The sequence below is a fragment of the Podarcis bocagei genome (assembly GCF_964188305.1).
Source record: "Podarcis bocagei genome assembly, chromosome: 11".
Lineage (NCBI taxonomy): Eukaryota > Metazoa > Chordata > Lepidosauria > Squamata > Lacertidae > Podarcis > Podarcis bocagei.
The window spans coordinates 48745203-48765678 of NC_138136.1; the positions used below are offsets into that span (position 1 = coordinate 48745203).

Here is a 20476-nt window from a genome sequence, read left to right on the forward strand (position 1 = left end):
GCTAAGGCGGAAGCCAGGACAGGCGCGTCGCTGAAGGGGCACTGCGCAGTTCTCTCTCTCTGCGCAGCGCCTCTCCTTCACAGGAGAGGGAGAAGGCACAGCTCCCCTTCAGCGAAGCTGGAGAAGGAACAGAAGGGGCTCCTCCGACTTCGCTGAAGGGGCTCTGCACAGCTCTACCTCTCTGCGCAGCGCCATTCGCTCCATAAGACGCACTCACATTTCCCCTTACTTTTTAGGAGGAAAAAAGTGTGTCTTATGGAGCAAAAGATACAGTATATAGTGGCTTCCTCCCCACCCCTTTTTGTAGCAACTCCGATTTAGTAACCACAGTACGTATCCAGATTTATTTATTTTTTACTGCCAATTTAATGTGAGCTGTTCCGGTTTCCCCCTCCTCATTTCGGCTTCTTCCTCTTCCCAAGACGTTTAGAATCAAACCTCCGCTGTGCATCACTAAGGAAGACGCAGACTTCGCCCTGGGAGTTTTCCATGCCGCTTTAACAAGACACAGGGAAAGAACAGCAAAGGCAAAATAAGCACCCCGTTCGCTGTACCGGCCGCCATAATGAAGAACAAACATCCCTGAGATTGAACTGCCGCAGCTAGCAAATTGCAGCCGGTTGACGCGTTTACCGTAGCAGCCCATTTGCTGCCCCAGCTTGTGCCACCGGAAGCCTTGGTAGTTGCAGCAAACCACCTGAGCAACGAGATTTACGGTTTGTATAAATCGTCAGATGACCCAGTTTTTTTGGTCTTTCGATTTCCTTAAACGTATGTCAAGCTGCTTTGGTTTTATTTGAGATTCTCTGTGCTTTATAGATATATTTGTATAGATACCTTAGTATAGAAATGAAATAATAATGATGCTGCTACTAGTCCCTAGAATGTGAGTGACAGCTGCCCTTCTTTAAGCAGCTGGGGGACATCCAATTGGCACCTGCCCATTGGGGTCCCCATTCATCTTGTGGATTCAAGAGTGCCTGTGTGGCTTCCCGCTCAGAAGCTGGGCAGCCAATGGTTTTAACACCCTTAAACAGCTGTCACCAATGTGGTGCCATCCAGATGTTTTGAACCCCCATCAGCTGGCAGGAGTTCCTGGTCTAAAACCTCTGGGATGCACCAGGCTGGCAGAAGCCAATTTTAAACTGTAAATGGCATGGTTGGGACTCACCCCCATGTTGCAATAGCTACATCAGGACCAGAATTCACTTTTCCACATGTCTTATTAAATTTAGCCTAGTTCTGAATGGTGTACAATGGTACCTCGGGTTAAGTACTTAATTCGTTCCGGAGGTCCGTTCTTAACCTGAAACTGTTCTTAACCTGTAGCACCACTTTAGCTAATGGGGCCTCCCACTGCCACCGGAGCACAATTTCTGTTCTCATCCTGAAGCAAAGTTCTTAACCCGAGGTACTATTTCCGGGTTAACGGAGTCTGTAACCTGAAGCGTATGTAACCCGGGGTACCACTGTATAAGGACGGGGGAGTCAAGGAAATGCTTTGAACAGCATGCACTAAAAATAAACTGCAGTGTACAGTAAAATAATTTATTGCTTCTTCCTGTACATGGCTTTCCTTACAAGTAAGGGAGATCCTCTTTGTATGAATGGTGTAGCTGTGCTCTTTTGGGGGGGGGAGGTGTTATAAAATGTTAGCGCAATTGAGGCATCGATTTTAAAGGAGGACGGGGGTTTTGTGGGGGGGGCAGAACACCCAACAACATGGAACAATTTAAACAATGCGCTAGCACAGTGTTATGGGGCTAGGTGTTTCTGACCCTGTTTAATTCATGGTGCCAATCCTGCGCCTCCTTGGGGTAAGTGAGGGGCCTTTGCCACGGTGGCCCTTTAAACCGGTCAGGAGTTCCTCTCGCACATCTCAGAAAGTCCTGTTATCTGTTCCGCCTCTTTTCCTTTTTGCTCCTGCTGCTGTTGCTGACGGCTCCGTTCATGGCTGGCGCTTGGACTGCTTTGGCATGGCCCGTAGCTTTTAAATGTTCGAAGAGCTTATTCCGCGACTGGAACTCGCAGCTGCAGGTAACGCACTGGAGGGAAGCTTCGTGCTGGCAGTGGGGAAGAAGAAGATTTGTGAGCCTTCTTTGCCTGCAAACAGCACAATCATTTACCGTATTTTTCACTCCATAGGACACACTTTTTCCCTCTTAAAAACTAAGGGGGAAAGTCTGTGCGTCCTATGGAGTGAATGCAGGGGGGAGACAGGCAGGAAAAGCCCCCAAGAGCCGCACACAAGCTTCGTGCGGCTCTTGCGGGCTTTTCTCCAGGAGGGAGAGTGGACTGAAGTGGCCAGTCAGTCCCTTCTCCCTCCTCGTAGAAAAGTGCGCAGGAGTCACGCACTCCTTAAAGGGTGCGCGGCTCCTGTGGGCTTTTGCGGGAGGTGGGGGATTGCCAGAGAGGCTGCGCAAGGCTAAAGAAGCCAAGGCAGCGAGCGCGATCCATCCCGCTCACTGTTTTGGCTTCTTTAGCCTTGCACAGCCTCTCCTGGCTGCAGAGGTTGCGCCCGGCTATGGCAGAAGCCAAGGCAGCGAGCGGGATGGATCCCGCTCACTATCTTGGCTTCTTTGCTCTTTGGGGCTGGGGGGGGGGAAAGGAAACCCGGGCTTCCGCTGCAGCCCCGAGAAGCTCTGGGAGAAGCTTCCCCCTCTAAAAACTAGGTGTGTCCTGTGGTCCGGTGCGTCCTATAACTTCACCTTACAGGGGCAGAGCCACAGCACATATTTAGAGCACATGACTTCCTCCAAAGAATCATGGGAAAGCTCGTTCTCCCATGGCAGGCCTACAATGCCTTGTATTCTTCAACTACAGTTGCCAGGATTTTTGGGGACTACAATTCCCATCATCCATGACCACCGGGTCTGTTAGCTATGGATGATGGGAGTTGTAGTCCCAAAATATCTGGAGGGCCAAGTTTGCCTATGCCTGTCTTAACCCTTATCTCACACAGAAGTGGGGTGGACCTTCTCACAAGGGAGCTTCCCTTCTCCCTGCCTCCCGCCCTGGGAGATCTTCCCTTCCCTTCCTCTCACACAGCTTGGGGCTGACAGAGGTGGTAAAAAAAGATGCACATCTAAAGCGCTTCTACATACCATTGCTTGATGCTCTGAAGATCCTCTTGCAGCAGAGCTTTTCTTTGTGTCTTTCGTTTTCTTCCCTTTTGCTTTCATATTGCTAGAAGAAAAAAAAGAAGAGGCATTTTCTTCCCCTGCACTGCCATCTCTGAGCACCCTGGTCAGCCACTCCTTGAGTTCAGTGGCACAGATGGAAGCTAAATTAACAGGATTCAAGGACTTTGAAACTAGCATTAAATAAAATAATCCTTTGCAGAATGTTCTTAAAAATGATCCCATTATACCAGGGGATAGAGCACCAGCAACTCTCTAGCCTAATGGCTCCTAAACCTTTTTTTGGCCCACCAACCCATTGCTTCCATACTCATCGCCAGTGCCCCCCACCCTATAGAAAGAGCTATTCATTTCATGGCTAACTAAGGAAGGTAACACCACAATAAAATTCAAAATAATGATGATTACTTGCACATTCACTCAAAATCCAATTAATAAAACTAAATAGTTTTATTAACTGAACAAAACTGATTACCTTAACATCTGTGGAATGCTCTCCCCAGACACCATCATTAAACATTCTTCTTTAATGCCTTTGGCCATTAAATAATCTACGGCCTGTTAAAGCTGCTGTATGTGTGTGTGGGGAGGGAACTGTTATGATTATGTTGTCTATTATTATGCTCTGTATTTTGCTTTTATTTTTATGCCCAGCAACATGTATTCTTAATGTTGTACCTGGAATCTTTTGATAAAGGGCAATATATAAATGGAATAAATAATAACAGCAGCACATACTTTTTGAAGTCTGATAGTCATTTTACACCTTCTGTGCTCCTTGTAGGCATGTCCAAAGTCAGTTTTGCAGGTCTAATTTGGCCCCTGTGGCAGTTTAGTTCCTGGGGTAAAATCCTTAAGAAAGCTCAACAACTCTGGTCGACCCTCACTTTATCAAATCTGCCCCTCTTTGAAAAAACTTTGGATACCCTTGCAAGGGGCTACACTGCCCACTTTGGGAACCAATGCCCTGGATATCATCAGGCTACATCCCCCACACCATTCCTGAACGCCAGCCTTGCTGGTAGGAGCTGATGGGAAAAGGACTCCCAACAACATCCAGAGTGACACAGCTTCCCACGCACCTGTATGATTTAAATTGCACCACAAAGGATTCAAACCGCATTGCAGACTGCTGCGTCCAGCATCCCCACAACTTTAAACGCTTACCTTTTCACCTCTGCTTTGGGCTCTGGGGTGGGCTCTGCAGTTTCCCCAGCACTTGCATCTTCCAGGTTGTGGCTTTGGCTGACGTTTCCCGCTTCGTCAGTCTCGCTGCTCTGCTTGGTGCTACCGGCCTGTGTAGACAACTCTGCTGGGGGCTCCCCTGGGCTTCTGTCGCTGGGAGGGTCTTCCTGCGCCTGTTTGAATAAGAGAAGCATTCGTGACACCCAAGAGACACCGCAGAAATCCATATTCTAAGATCGAGGCAGGATCTACATTGATCTGTAAAAACGTTATTAAATTTAGTGTTATGTAACTCTCAATGCAGTTTTCCACTGTCGAAGGCTGGCTGCTCTACAGCGCCCTCTGGTGTCACATTTTAATAATGTGCTTTTAACGTTATAAGCGACCAGTGTAGATCCGTCCCTGGAGCGGTGACAGGAAAACCTGTGCCCCCCCCCTAGATCAGGGGTGGGGTGGGGTCCTTTTCAGACCAAGGGCCTCATTCCCTCCCGACTAACTGTCATGGAGCCACCTGCCAGAGGCAAAAGTGAGCAGAGCAATAAATGTGAAATGTTACCGTTGTACAAAAGGCAACTTTTCCCACCCGCACTCATTCCTCTCTAGCCCAGGCAAGTAGGAGGCACAATCAGAGTCCAATGACACATTCCAGCTAGGCAAAAACACTCAAGGAGGGTGAAAAGCAGGACTGGTGTGGGGTGTGACTCAGGAAGGCATGCAGCCAGGGACCAGATACAAGATTCCTGGGGAGGCCACAGGCCTGAGGTTCTCTCACCCATGTTCTAGATGCTGCTGGGGTATGGGGTGTTGGGGCAGGGGTAGTACCTGTGGTCTCCACCCTGCACTCACCTGTAGCTCCCAGAGCAGCGGTTCCCAACCTGTGGGTCCCCAGATGTTGTTGGACTACAACTCCCATCATCCCTGAGCTCTGGCCTTGCTAGCTAGGGGTGATGGGAGTTGTAGTTCAACAACATCTGGGGACCCACAGGCTGAGAAAGGCTGTCCTAGAGGCTGTCAACATGCGGCGGCAGCAGCCATACTCTGGGAAACACTTTTGACTGGCCAGCAGCAAGTCTCTCAGGGCACAATCTACTGAGGATTCAGGCCACCCACAAATGCAGGCTTGCCAGAAAAACGAGGGTTCAGAACTGGTTCTGCAATCAACTTCTCCTAGGGAACGCTGGGAAGCCAAGGGACCCCTTAACAGAACTCCAATTCCCACCATTCTTTGCAGGAAGAAAGCACTGCTGCGAGGTTACTCCCTTATCTGCCCCAAGTGAATCACCCTTCCCTGAACCAACACTCCTCTCATCTGAGAAACCAGGAGCTGCAGTCAGAAGGGAAAGGAGAGGGTGGGTCACCTCCATGGCTATTTAAACACACCAGGGAAGGAGCAGGGCAAGAGAGAGAGCAGCCAGGAGCAGCAGGGACCTTAAGAAACTGCACTCTGGAAACAGAGAGGGCCCAAGGCAAGCCATTCCCTTAACCTAGGAATGATGGGTTTTTTCCTCCTTAAAAGAGGGCTCTGCTTCGTTCCTGCCTGCCCTCTGGTGGACACTGGTGGGAGTGCAGCAACTTGAAGTCACCTAGCAGCCAAAGGGGTTTTACTACAGCCCTGGCCTGTCCGCTCCCCCTCTTCAATTGCGGTCCTCACTGGCTTAAGGGCCCTCAAAAGATGATCCCCCACAGGGAATTGGCAGCCCACCCCCCACCCCCAGGCTTGGATGCTCTCAAGGCCCAGTTTTCATCATGTGTTAAGAGCCATAATGAGAAATGGTTGTAGCGAGGATATCATTCAGGTTGCCTTCAACTGCAGATCTACTAACAGAAGCCAACGTAAGAATATAAGAGCCTAAGAATATAAGAGGAGTGTCGTTGGACAAGGTGGGCCATTGGCCTGATCAAGCAGATCCTTCTTATGTTCTCATGTGCTCATAGCCTTAGCCGTTTCCTATTGTGAAAGCCAATGTGGTACAGCACTTAAAAGAGTGTTGGACTAGGACCTGGGAAACCAGGGTTCAAGTCCTCCCTCAATCTGGAAGTTCCCTGGGAGACCCTGGGCCAGTCGCTGCCTCTGTTGTGGGGATTAATCATGCACGCCACATAATTGAACACATAAACTGAAACAACAATTTGCACTCAAGGCATCTGCAGTGGTGTAACTCAAGAGTGAATGCAGCCATTGTTGGTGGAGATTATACAACACAAAACATGCAGCAGGAATTCACACCAAAAAATAAAATAAATCTTACCATCATTGGTTTTTGTTTCTTTCTCTGCTTCTTTGAGAGCCTGTAAAAACAAAGTATTAAGATGTCAGTACTGCTCTTTTTTTTTCTGGTAAAGGAAGCACTGTTTAAGGTAATTATTGTCATTGTTATTATTAACTGAATTTGTATACCACCCTATACCCGTAGATTATCAGGGTGGTTCACAACATAAAACCATAATTTAAAAAACCCAAAATACGTAATAAAAATAAGAACAAAAACAACCCATTAAGCGTCCCTTCCACAACACATTTAAAAGGGCATCAGATGACAGTCACCCAAAGGCCTGGTTAAAGAGGAACGTTTTTGTCTGGGGCCTAAAGGTTACAAAAACCAGTACTGAGATGGTCACTGCTCTCAGACGCACAATCTAGACAGACACGACACACAAGGAAAAAGGACTCAGAGGGAGGAGGAAAAAGCAAGTGCTTAAGTAAGAGCCATTCACTTTTATGGTCATGAACACGGGACCACTATTCAAGCAGGAGACAATCCCGCTCCATGCTTTTTTGTGACCCCAAACACGCTCCCAGCTGCCTAGCAGTGGCATTAAAGACATTGATTTTTACAAAATCCCATTACCAAAGGAGCTTTTACAGTAACAGCTGCGGGACATAGGAAGCTGCCTTATATTGAGTCAGGCCACTGGCCCATCTAGTTCAGTGCTGCATCCACTGACTGGCAGCAGCTCTCCAGGATTTCGGATGGGAAGTCTCTCCCTCCTTGGAGGCGCTTGGGATTGAACCCGGGAGATTTTGCATGCAAAGTAGATGCTCTGCCACATCTTTCCCCATCTTGTAATAAGTACTTTTGTTTGGGTAGTTCTTCTGTCTCCTCTTCCTCGTCAGCATTCAGTTCATTCTCATCAGCCGCAGCAACAGAAAATCCCTCCTCTTCCTCCTCCAGTTGTTGCCGCAACAAGGCTACCATCTCTCTGTGCTTCTTGGACTTTTCGTGGTTCTTCATGCTGCAAAGAGTTGTCAGAGAGGAGTTATGAAGAGAGCAGCTGGGCCTCAGCAGCCTGACAACTGCAGAAGTGGCACACTTGGGACAAGCGCCTTGGAAATCAATGCAACTTTCTTCCAAGAAAGTTTGAGACACGTGACAAGCAAAGGGTCTATATCAGGGGTCAGCAAACTTTTTCAGCAGGGGGCTGGTCCACTGTCCCTCAGACCTTGTGGGGGGGGTGTGGACTATATTTTTTGGGGGGAAATGAACAAACTCCTGTGCCTCACAAATAATCCAGAGATGCATTTTAAATAAAATCACACATTCTACTCATGTAAGAACACCAGGTAGGCCCCACAAATAACCCAGAATTTTAAATAATGGACACATTCTACTCATGTAAAAACACACGGATTCCTGGACCGTCCACAGGCCGGATTTAGAAGGCGATTGGGCCGCATCTGGCCCCCGGGCCTTAGTCTATATATTCCCCCAGGAAAGCCAGTTTTCTTTTCAGGGGGTGTCAAGGGGGTTAGAAAAAGAGAGAAACTCACGCTTTATCGGTCTTAAAGGATTTATCACAAGCAGGGCAGTAGAGATCATCATAAAAATCAGCCTCGTCAACCTCTTCACTCAATTTATCTGAAAGAGGTAAGCAACAGCAGAGGAACCTGAAATGACTCAAGTAAAGATACTTGGAACAGTATTTCTACGCTTGATTACTCAGGGCTAAATCCTACCGAGCGGCATTAATGAGGGCTACATTTTGAACTGAAGCCTTACAAGTGAGTGATAGTCACGCCTAGTCAAAAGGAAATCCCATTTGGCCTGTCATCCTATGCACAATTTTTATTTATTTATTTCCTTATAGCATTGAAATTCCAAGCTTTTCCTCTTCAGAGCTCAAGGTGGCAACCACAGTTCCCCTCATTCAACCGCCACAACAACTCTACCAGGGAGATTATGCTGAGAGGCAGGGACTGGCCCAGTGTTCCCCAGTAGTTTCATGGCCCATGGGGCTTTGAACCCTGGTCTCCCAGGTCCTTGTCTGATACTCTAATCCAGGCACCCCCAAACTCGGCCCTCCAGAAGTTTTGGGACTACAACTCCCATCATCCCTGACCACTGGTCCTGTAAGCTAGGGATGATGAGAGTTGTAGTCCCAAAACATCTGGAGGGCCAAGTTTGTTTATGTCGGCTCTAATCTCTCTTGGGAATAAATACCACTGGATTTCAGTTACGTAACAGCAATGCACTTGAGTATTTGTGCTGTCTTAAACTATAGCTGTTTCTTTGCTTAAAAGACCCGATGAACTGATTTGCTAATGTTAATATATTGCTGTTTTCACTGTAAAGTAAGCCTGCAACTCATGCACATTTAATTCGTGCACATTTAATTTGTGCAAATTTGAAATTAAAAGGGGGCAGAAAGGGTGTGGGCATATGAGGAAAAAATACTTTGGCAATCCCACCTGCCATTGAACCCAAAGTGCTTTGACTACACACAATTTTGGTTCCAGGCATAATCCCCTGAACGTAACGCCAGTGTAATTTGTGGTCTTCCTGTATTTGTTGCAAACTGCAAGTTGACGCGAAAACCTCTGGCTGCTTGGCAAGTTCCCTAGTCTGGAACCCAGCAGAAAACACTGGCAGGTTTACCCGGCTCTGCCATTAGTGGCAAACTGCAATCTCTCCCTTACCATCTTTTGACTCCTTCTCTTCCTCCTTCTCTCCTTCATCAGAACCATCTCCAAACTCCTTTTCGTACTGGGCTTCCATCTGCTGCAGTTCTCGCTCCAGATCGGACATGACAATCCAGCTCTGCTCCTTATATTGCTCCACCAGCCTTTGAAAGGAGAAGGTTCGATTTGTGTGACATGCTTGGCTATCAAGACAGCCCCACCAGCAAAGAACTCTTGAATCTCCCAAAGCGATGAAGCAGGGGCAGACTCGGGAAATACGGTGGCTGGAGCAAGGTGCTTCCTTCCTCAACAAATATTGCTTGTTTCCACAATAATTCCTTTCGGGTATAGTTGATTCCCCCCACCCACCCCAGTAGGTAGCCATACCAATATAGGCACTGCCCTAAATCCAGCGCTGAGATGAAGGGACAGAACAATTTAGGAAGGACAAGCTGGAAAGTGTGCAGAAGAGGGTAACCAAGATGATCAAGGCTCTGGAAACTACCGTATTTTTTCGTGTATAACACGCCCCTGTGTATAAGACGCCCCCTATTTTTGAGGATTCCAAATTAAGAAAATGGGGGGGGGGAATTGCCCCATGTATAAGACGACCCCCCCCCTTTTCTTAATATAATTTTAAAAGAAAAAAACCTAGTCTTATACATGGGAAAGTATGGTAAGTCTTATGAGGAGCGGTTAAAGGAGCTGGGCATGTTTAACCTGGAAAAGAGGAGACTGTCACATGGAAGAAGGAGCAAAAGTTTGCTTTCTCCTGCCCTGGAGGGTAGGACTCGAACCAGTGGATTCAAGTTATAAGAAAGGCGTTTCCGACTAAACATCAAGAAGAACTTTCTGACCGTTAAGAGCTGTTTGACTCCCCTGGAAGGTGGTGGACTGTCCTTCCTTGGAGGCTTTTAAGCAGAGGTTGGATAGCCATCTGTCATGGGTGCTTTAGTTGAGATTCCTGCATCACAGGTGGGTTGGACTAAATGATCCACAAGGTCCCTTACAACTCTACAGTTCTCTGATTTTATGAGTCCCTGAACCGTTCAGAGAACACGAGGCAGTGGTAACAGTCTCTGTCTTCAGGGCTGGTGTCCAGCATAAATGGACAGCCACCTAGGTCCACACCACCACAGAGGCCCACTGCGCATGCTCAGAGGCTCTGCTCCCCTTGCTGCTGCTCCCCTTCGCACTTCCTGCCTGTCCCCACCACTCACAGCGAGAACGCAAGCAGTGACAAGAGCAAGCAGACCAAGCAGATGCGGGGAAGAAGAGGAGTTTGAATTTGATATCCCGCTTTATCACTACCCAAAGGAGTCTCAAAGCGGCTAACATTCTCCTTTCCCTTCCTCCCCCACAACAAACACTCTGTGAGGTGAGTGAGGCTGAGAGACTTCAGAGAAGTGTGACTGGCCCAAGGTCACCCAGCAGCTGCATGTGGAGGAGTGGGAAAGCGAACCCGGTTCACCAGATTACGAGTCCACCGCTCTTAACCACTACACCACAGGGAAGCTGTGGCGCTCCAATGTTTCTGGACTCCAGCTCCCACTGGCTTCAGCCAGCATGGCCAATGGCCAGGCGTGATGGGAGTTGAGGTTCCACAACAATCTGGAGCCCCGCAGCTTCTCCATCCTTACGTCAAGTTCCCTTTCTGGGCAGTGGTGAGGATTAGGGGAAGCAAACAGGGCATGGCAAGTGCATCTTGCCCAAGCCCACCCCGCAAAAAACATGGGAGCCAGCACTGTGCCCTTCCCTATGTCTCCCCCTTCAAACAGACAACTGCATTTCAGGAAGAAAACGTCCAGCCTCGCCTCTGCTTTGATGTGCTAGTTTTCTACAGGCAGGGATGGATTAATTTTTTTTGTTATGCATTGCAAAGGGTGGTGTTCTTCTATGGATCCTTCCCTATTTGGCTGTCGCAATCTGCAAAGGATAGGATATATACCATGAAAACAAATACCGTATTTTTCGCTCTATAAGACGCACCAGACCACAAGACGCACCTAGTTTTTGGAGGAGGAAAACAAGAAAAAAAATATTCTGAATCTCAGAAGCCAGAACAGCAAGAGGGATCGCTGCGCAGTGAAAGCAGCAACCCCTCTTGCTGTTCTGGCTTCTGTGATAGCTGCGCAGCCTGCATTCGCTCCATAAGACGCACACACATTTCCCCTTACTTTTTAGGAGGGAAAAAGTGAGTCTTATAGAGCAAAAGGTACGGTAAAATAAATCAGCGACGGACTCTCAGCTAAGAGAAAGCTTCCCATACTTTGCTTGCTTCAGTTTCTGCTTCCGGCGCAGCTCCTCCGCCTTCTTCGCTTTCTCGGCGTTCTGCTCTTCCAGAAGCTTCCGGTGCGCCTGAACCCGCTTGTCCCTCTTCCGGATGAAGGCCACCAGCTCGCGCACCAGCTCATTGCGCTCCCGCCTGGCTTTGTCGCGCGTCTTCTTGTTCTCCTTCTCCATCGCTCGCTTCTCCCAGCGGTTGGAGGCCTGCCTGGTGTCGTACTCTTCCTTCCAGGCAAAATTCTTCCGGGTGCAGAAACTCTGCCAGTATCCATAGAAGGGGTGAACGACCTACTTGGGAGGAGAGGGGAGAGAGAGCACAGAAGGAAGGATCAACAATTAACTACCTTTCAAAATTAGACCTTTAAAGAGACGATTTAGAACCCCTTTTGGACAGGAAGGACTTGGCCACTGTAGGCCATGGCCTAGCAACTGACAGGCTGGATTGCTGCAATGTGCTGTACATGGGGCTGCCCTTGAAGATCAACTCAGAAACGTCAAAACTGGCCCAAAATGCAGCTGCCAGATTAGTGGCAGGGTACCTTTCAGATTTCACCTAGGCTCTGTTTCCAAACAGCTGCCCTGGCCACCAGTTTGTTTCCAGACCTGATTCAAGATGCTCACATTAGAGTTGGAAGACCTAAATCACAAAGGCCCCCAAAAGACATGGAAGACGACCTCCTTCCCTACAGACTCTCTCGGGTATCGGGATCAGAAGAGGGGGCCCTCTACTCCACGGAGGTGCCGTGGTAGATCTTAACGTGTTCATACAGAATGGCTCACCATAGGAGCCTAGATCACCAGTCTAGATTTCTGGAAAGAAGCAATTGCACTGGTGGAGAAGAGAAACGTCCACTACGTAATACCAGTGTCAGATGGTAGTGGTGGTTGCTCGTGAGTAACCAGTCAGGACTCCGACCTGCCTTTTACAGGTTTTGTTTTGATGCAAAACTATTTAGGGTGCAGAACCACAAGTTCACATCTGCCGCAATCGCTAGCAAAATCTGGGAGGGGTTGTTTCCGGGACCCCCCCCCCAGCATAAGAGCTTAGTCACCCCCAGACTTTTCCTTCCTTCTTTGCGTTTTACACCTCTGCGCAAGGTGGGCGACGGAAGAGGCATGCTTCCTTCCTGGCCGGCTTGGCCAGGAGCGGTGCTGAGGCTCCCAGCAGCATCCTCTGGTCCCTTCCCCTCTTCCCCACTGGAGGTGTGGCTTTCCCCACCGCAGGAAGAGGAACTGCTTCTCAGGATTTTCGGAGGTTCCCTGTATCCCAACTGCCCCTCTGCCTCCCTTCCCTGTTCTGCTGGCAGTCCCCTGACAACCAGCATATGGGGGTGATTTAGCAGCAGGCAAAACTACAGGTGCACCACGCAAAAAACTGTGTTGCAAATCAATTAGTCCTCCATTGCAAGGTTTTGGGTGAGATGCAACTTGAGGTCCCTTTCCCAACCCGACAGTTCTATGAGCCGATGATTCTACAGTGCAATCCTTTATATATGTCTACTTGGAAGTAACCCCCACTGAGTTCAGCGGGACTTACCCCCAGGTAGGTGTGTCCAGGACTACAGCCTTGGCTTCTTACCGTGTCAAAGTCACTCTGGGAGTCTCCAAAACTTGGAAATTCTTCAGCATCTTCCTCCGGCATGGATTCCATTTCTTCCTTGGCAATCATTTCGAAGACGTGCCGATACACCGCGAAGAAGCCCTGAAAGAGATCGCAGAGAGAGCAGGCAGGGCTCAGTTATTACCTGCACAGGTGACTAAACGGAGGTGTGTGGGAAGAACTGTTCAGGTTTCCCAGCTTCTGATACACAATTCAACTGTTGGGCTGGTTTGTAACCACCTCCCCTTAAGGTGCATTCAGATGTGAAGAATATCCTGTTAGTTTCCCGGATTAGCTTGTTTTCTCATGTTCCTGTCACACTGCAGGACATGTTACATTATGGAAATGTGACTTTTTAACCAACATATGGGCATGTTGTTCTAAACCTTTACACCAGTGGGTAAAGGTAAAGGTACCCCTGCCCGTACGGGCCAGTCTTGACAGACTCTAGGGTTGTGCGCTCATCTCACTCTAGAGGCCGGGAGCCAGCGCTGTCCACAGACACTTCCGGGTCACGTGGCCAGCGTGACGAAGCTGCTCTGGTGAACCAGCACCAGAGGGTGCAGGGTACCAATATCACTGGACATTGTCGCTACTCCCTCCCACCCCCATTTCTGCACACAACACAAGCTTCTGTTCCTCCAGGAAAAAGTTGGACACTGGTCTACCCCATCCCACCCCAAACTGAACTGCTTTGCTCTCACGATTTTCTGGATCAATGGGGTTGCAAATTAGTGAATTAATTCTCTGGGTAGCTAAAACCTATGCATAAGGGAGGGAGATGTCTCTGGACTTGGAGGAATGCCATGGTTTGCAGAAGCACAAAAAAAATATTTTGTGGGAGGAGTCTAAGGAGAATAGAGGGGGGAAGAAAGAGCTCTGTGAGCTCAACAGCCACAGACACCTGTTGGCTGATAAAACATAAGATCAAAAGCACATATTGCTATTGGAATGTATTAGATAAAACGTAAAAGAAATATTCAATAATAAGAGTACATTCATTTGTTAAAAAAAGGGGGGGATATATGGCGGGAAAGACGGGAATTCCAATGTGTTGGTACGTATATGATTTTAGAATTTTTTTGTTTTTGTTTCTTTTCTTTTCTTTTTTTCCTTTAATTTTTTTCTTTCTTTTCAGGTATATAAAATTTGTATATAATCTTTGTATACATGTTGGAAAGTGTATTATAATACGCCTTGTAATGTAATATGACAATGTTTACCAATGTATTATAAGAATGTTAATAAATAAATAATATGCCAAAAAAAGGATAAAACAAATAAAAGGGATATTGAGACAGGAAACAGAGTGTAGTATCTTGAAAACAGCATGGCTGGCTGGTATTGTGGACAGGAATCTGCCACAGTGCAACAACGTCTATTATAGGTCTCACTGGACACTGCCTAACTTCTATGGTTCTCTTGGTGTTGAGTTACCTTCTCATCATCTCCATAGCCAGAGTAACAGGTAACGGTAAAATATTGGAAGATGTCCAGGCTGTCATCTTGGTATTCTCCATCGACGCCCCCTTTCAGCAAAGCTTCCCTGTGATTGTCGTACCTAAGAAGAAGAAAAAGAACAGAAAGCAAAGCCTGAAGCTTTTCAGTGCAGAATGGAAGAAAATCGCCATTCTTCTTTCAGTCCCAGGGCATTGGCTTAGACTCTATCATAGGCGGCTGAGTGGGGACTCGGACTGCAACCATCCAGGAGAGGAGATGGCAAAGGCTTACCAGGCTCTTTCTTGGGGATCGCTCAGGACGTCGTACGCAGCTTGGATCAGCTTGAACTGCTCAGCCGCTTCTTCAGAGTTTTCGAGGTTCTTGTCTGCAGAGAAACAGCAGAGGGATTTAAGCAACGCGGAAGTACGGGAAAGTGCCAATGACATGGCAGGAAGTAAACATATTAAACCTGCTGAAACAATTCGCAGCAAGATGAACAGCCTGGGTCCAAAAAATACAGGGTTTCCCCCAATGTTAGTTTCCCTCAGAGTAAGCCCACTGAAATGAAGAGGCACAACTTACAGAATCACAGAACCATAGAGCCTGAAGGGACCACGAGGGTCATTCAGTCTGACCCCCTGCAATGCAGGAATCTTTTGTCCGATGTGGAACTTGAACCCACAACCCTCAAATGAGGAGCCTCATGCTCTTCTGACTGGTGCCACAGTTCCATTCATATATATATATATATATATATATATATATATATATATATATATATATATATATATATATAATTTCTTATCTTATACAATATTTTTGACTTCCGTCAGCTCCTCTGGTGTTTTTCCATTTTTATCACTTATTCTGCATTTCTTAATTTCTCTATTACTCTTAATTATCATTAACTAATAATTCTCCTCATAGTCTTTTTTGCAATATTTCAAATAATCCTCCTTACAAAACTTCTTGCAATCCTACTAGCGTAATCTGTTCATTACAATTACTTTTCAAATAATTTGTATATTTACTCCAGTCTTCTAAGAATCTCTGGTCCCGCAGGTTTCAAATCCTTCCTGTTAGTTTATCTAGCTCTGCATAGTCCATCAGTTTCATCCTCCATTCTTCTTTCGTCGGTTATTCTTCGTTTCCATTTTTGTGCCAATAATATTCTTGCTGCCGCCATTGCATATAAAAACACCTTACAATCCTGTCTATTTATATCATCTCCTACAATGCCAAGTAAAAATGCTTCTGGTTTCTTAATAAATGTATATTTCAACATCTTTTTTCATCTCATTATATATCTTTCCCCAGACGTTTTTCACTTGCCACCATTCCGAGTGAGCATTGGCTACAATTCATGTAACTCAGGAGTCTAAGGTTTGGGTAGAGAGACGAGGCTTCCGCATACAGAGAAAGCGATATAATCCAGGTGTCAAGGGCACCTCTGTGGGGAGGGGATTCCACAGCTTAGGGGAAGTCTTAAGGGAAGGGGGGGTCTTATGGGAAGGGGGGGTCTTTCAGGTTTTAAGGACGTATGTGAGCCCCTTGAACTGGGCCCAGAAACAAACGGAAAACCAGTGCAGCTGTTTTGAAAGAGCCGCGCAGGTTTTGAATGACACACCAGCCGGTAATCCAGCTGCTGCATTTCGGATCCTTTTCGAAGTTTCAGAGCCATCCCCAAGTGAGGTGGCCAAGTATCTCTGGCCAAAAGGGGTCGTAGCTGGTGAACCAGCCAGAACTGGAAATGCCTTCCTAGATTCTGAAAACTGTAGAGTTTCGACCCCAAAGGTCATTTAGTCCAAGCCCCTGCGATGCAGGAATCTCAGCTCAGGCATCCATGACAGATGGCCACCCAACCTCTGCTTAAAAAACTCCAAGGAAGGAGAGTCCACCAACTTGGGAGGGAGTTGAACAGCTTTTAGCGTCAAAAAGTTCTTCCTGGTTTTTAGTCAGAATTTCCCTTCTTGTAACTTGAATCCATTGGATTGAAGTTTTCTCCAGAGCAGGAGAAAACAAGCTTTCCCCATCTTCTATGTGACAGCCCTTTAGATATTTAGATAGCTATCCTACCTGCTCTCAGTCTCCTCTTTTCCAGGCTATACATACCCAAGTCCTTCAACCGTTCCTCCTAAGGCTTGGATTCCAGACCCTTAGTCATGCATCCCTAAACTTGGCCCTCCAGCTGTTTTGGCACTACAACTCCCATCATCCCTAGCTAACAGGACCAGCGGTCAGGGGTGATGGGAATTGCAGTCCCAAAAATAGCTGGAGGGCCAAGTGTGGGGATGCCTGCCCTTAATCATTCCTCAAGGACAGTTATTAATCCTTATTGATCACCACGGGATGTGCTTTCAAGTAGGAAGGCTTCGGCTCAAGACATAAAAGATGCCACGTGGAACATGCCTTAAAATACTGAAGAGCTCCCATATCAGTCAGGCCGTCTTCCAAAGCCACTGAGCATACAAGTCTTCACTGGGCTGTTTTTGGGGGTGTCCCCCCACAGTATTGGTGGTTTTGTGCTTCTGCAATGTTTGGGGCTCCTGTTGCTGATGCCTCCCTGAACTCAATGGGATCCATTTTTGAGTAAACATGTATAGGATCGTGTTGTCAGAGGTTGCTCATAGAAAACGCACCCCATAGCATTTGTGCTGCCAGCCAGAGTTGTTATGACCTCACTAAAACAATTACTAAACTATGTAGAGACACCCTTCCTGTGTTTGGATAATACAAGAATACAACATAACAAAGCAATATGGTTGACATCCAATGCCAGTCATTCTTAAGAGTACATGCACTAAAATCAATGGTCTATTCTGAGTATAACTAATATATTAGTTGGCTATTCAATATATCTAATATATTGGACAAAAACAGCTGAGAATTATTTAGCATTTTTAAAGGCTAACAAATTGGTTATGGTGCAGGTTTTTGCCATAATAAATTTGTTATTCTTTAACTGGAGTCTTTGCTCTTTTTTGCCACAACAGACTAACAAAGCTACACTTCGGGAAATATATCGAACAATGGCTTATTAATTGCTTATTTTATATTTTACATCAAACTACAGTACCGATTTCCGTTGTAAGCCCCTTTGCAGACAGTAAGAAGGTCAAAAAGCAGGATATTAAGCTAGCAAGAATTAACAACTAATCACGTGTCTGATTAAGAATACAGCTTCATTCTAGGCTACCAACTTTAATTTAATATTAGTCACAATATAGAGGCACCAAGTCTGTAGCCCTCGCTATTGTCACTGTTGATGTTGTTAAACAGAGTATGCAATGATTTTGCACTGAAAAGTGGAAGACACTTTGATTTTCATTTTAACAGAACTGCTAGGTGCAGCTATTAAACAAACTTACAGAGCAGTCGCCTATACTACATCTCAGAGGTAAACTCCTTGTTTTTCCGATGGGGCTTACTTCCAGGTAATTGTGCATAGGATCAAGACCTGACTAAAGGAAGTTGAGTCTCAGGCAATAGGACAGAAACGCTGAACGCTGTTTCTCTCGCTCAAAGCTTCATTTCTTTCCAGATTTTTTTTTGTGGGGTGGGGGAGACATCCCAGAGGCCAGGTGGGTCCCACGAGGTCAGGCAGAAACTATCTCGACCCCGCCCCCGTCAGGCCTGGCTGTAATTGACGCCCCTACAGGTGCCACCCAATTACCGCATTTGTAACAATTCTATCATTCAGTGTGGCAACACCTGCCCTTTGGAACTCCTTGCCTAGTGATATCAGGCAGGCGCCCTCACCTTACTCTTAGAAATGCTTACAAACGCTGGTGTGAATTTTAATCCGGTTTAGTATATTAACTTCTCTGTGTTTCAATGTATTGTAACGCGCGCGCCCCCGCTCCCATTTTATGGTTTTATCTTTTTGCAAACGGCTCTGAGGGTTTGATATATATATATTTTAAAAAAAACAACACCCCAGAACCAAGCGGTGTGTGTGTGTGTGTGTGTGTATGACACAAGTAAATAATAAATACAGTACCTGGATGCCAACGTAACGCCAGCCTCCGGTAGGCTCGCTTCAGGTCTTCGTCGGAGGCGTCGCGCTTCACCCCCAGCACCTCGTAGTGGCACTTCATCCTGGGAGGCGCCTGCGGGACTCAGCGCAACTCGGCAGAAGGCGAAGCAGAGCGTTCTGGGGAGCCCTCCTGGGCCGGCACCCTCGTGCTGAGGGCACCGAGAGACACTGCCGGCGAGAGGAGAGGAGGGACCGGAAGGAGCGGAGGAGCCATACAGGAGGCCAAAGCCACTTCCCGCTGCCGGGTTGGGAGGCGGAGCTGACGACGGAGCGAAGCGGCAGATCGGGATCAGCTGGAGTCAGCGCCGGGGACGGTGCTTGGATGGAAGGGAAGCTGGCGCAGCGCTGAGCGGAGAAGCCTTTGGTGGCGGGCAGAACTCTCGGCACGCGGAAGTTCCGAAGCGGCGGGTACCACTTTGATGTTGATAGAACGCCGGAAACCCGAACGTTCCAGCGCTATGGCGGCGTCAGAACTCCCAAGACGCGAAACTTCCGGAGCAGCGGAGGCTCCTTTGATATTAATAGAACGCCGGAAGCATGAACGTTCCAGAGTTATGTAGGGGAGGCTGCCCGTAGGTGTGCGCGCTAAAGCTATAAACGCCCCCGGGGTAGGTAGAGGGGGGGAGAACCACTCTTGGGAACACCGTTGACGCTAAAAAGCGAGTAAGAACGATTGTTTCGTAATGTTTTGTTTCTCCACTTTTCCCAAATAACTATCTCCTTGCGGCGGCTCAGGTCGATTTGTTCTTTAAAGACACTAAGAGGCCAATAAAAACACGCGATATTTTGTAGTTTTGCGAAATTGCGGCCTTTTTTGGGGCAGTAAGAAGCAAGCTGCCGCGTGCAGACGTTAATTTGCTCAGAAATCAGCAATAGGTGAGGTTGTGCAAGCGGGGTGAGCTTATTTGCTCTTCCCCCAGCAGTGAATATAGTAGACATAATGTAAAAAAAAAGTTCCATTTTTATAGCGAGAGGCTAGAAGACAGCAGTGAGTCCCTTTTTGCAGTGCACTAGAAATGTGCTGTTTAAAAAACCAACCCAGAGCCAAACCAGTGTGATACCAAACAGCAGTGCAGGGTACTCAAAACTGCAGTTCCCGTCTTGCGCCACCCACAAAGGTCCCTTCATGACCTTGGATCAGCTGTTATCTCTGAGCCCAGCCTATCCTGCAGGCTTGTGCAGAAGACAGAACTGGGTGACTGCAAGTGCAGCACCTCAGCTGTTCTTTAGAGGAATAACAGAATATGAATGTGCATTGTTTGGTCTCATCTTTATACCATTGTCATGGTTCCCACCCTAAGAATCCTGAGAACTATAGTTCATGGGTGCTTAGTTTTTAGGAGACCCCTAAGAGCCACAATCCCAAAAAAATTGAGGGGTATAAGAGTTCTCACAGTGGCCAGTCAGATGCCCATGTGGCCTTCAAGCTGGACATGGGTGCAACAACACTCTGCCCACTTTCAGTTGCCAGCAACTGGTATTCAGAGAGGTGTTGTTGAACATGAATTTGTCTAATTCTCCTTTAAAGCCGTCCAAGTTGGTAGTTATCACTGCCCCTTTGGAAGTGAGTTCCATAGCTTAACTATGTGCTGCATAAAGAACACCAGCAATGACTACCTTCCCCAAAAGGCTATGGGCACAGGATTCTGCACAACACTATTGCATATGGCACTGATGGAGAATGGCAGTGGGCTGACACACAAGCCGGCTGCTGGAGAGTGTAAGAGGAACTTCTAACTACCTTTGTGCTGTTGCCTTTTCTCACAAGGACATTAAAAACCATCTAACCAAATGAAGAGCAAGTCTTCAAGTTTTCTTAATGTACAATGTTCTCCTGACTTGGCTGCAGCTTTTTTTTCAGAAAACCGGTCCAGGTGGATATTTGGTTTGTC

General features: G+C 47.2%; 2 protein-coding genes across 2 annotated transcripts in view; one reads left to right on the forward strand and one right to left on the reverse strand.

Annotated features, from left to right (window-relative positions):
* The window catches only part of AGXT2 (alanine--glyoxylate aminotransferase 2), a 21256-nt gene extending 19699 nt beyond the window's left edge, over positions 1 to 1557 (forward strand). The window contains exon 14 of the mRNA XM_081212981.1: positions 423 to 1557. Coding sequence (XP_081069107.1) covers positions 423 to 536 — 114 coding nt within the window. The 3' untranslated portion in view covers positions 537 to 1557. The remainder of the gene's footprint in view (positions 1 to 422) is intronic.
* Positions 1535 to 19568, reverse strand: DNAJC21 (DnaJ heat shock protein family (Hsp40) member C21). The gene is made up of 12 exons (XM_081212968.1): positions 18549 to 19568; positions 14840 to 14933; positions 14546 to 14669; positions 13088 to 13210; positions 11492 to 11796; positions 9241 to 9386; positions 8095 to 8182; positions 7401 to 7559; positions 6575 to 6614; positions 4308 to 4498; positions 3105 to 3186; positions 1535 to 2063 (listed from the first exon to the last, which is right to left on the reverse strand). The coding sequence occupies exons 1-12, from the start codon at positions 18643 to 18645 to the stop codon at positions 1893 to 1895; spliced, it is 1620 nt and encodes a 539-aa protein (XP_081069094.1). The 5' UTR covers positions 18646 to 19568; the 3' UTR covers positions 1535 to 1892.
* Between the last annotated feature and the right edge of the window lie 908 nt (positions 19569 to 20476).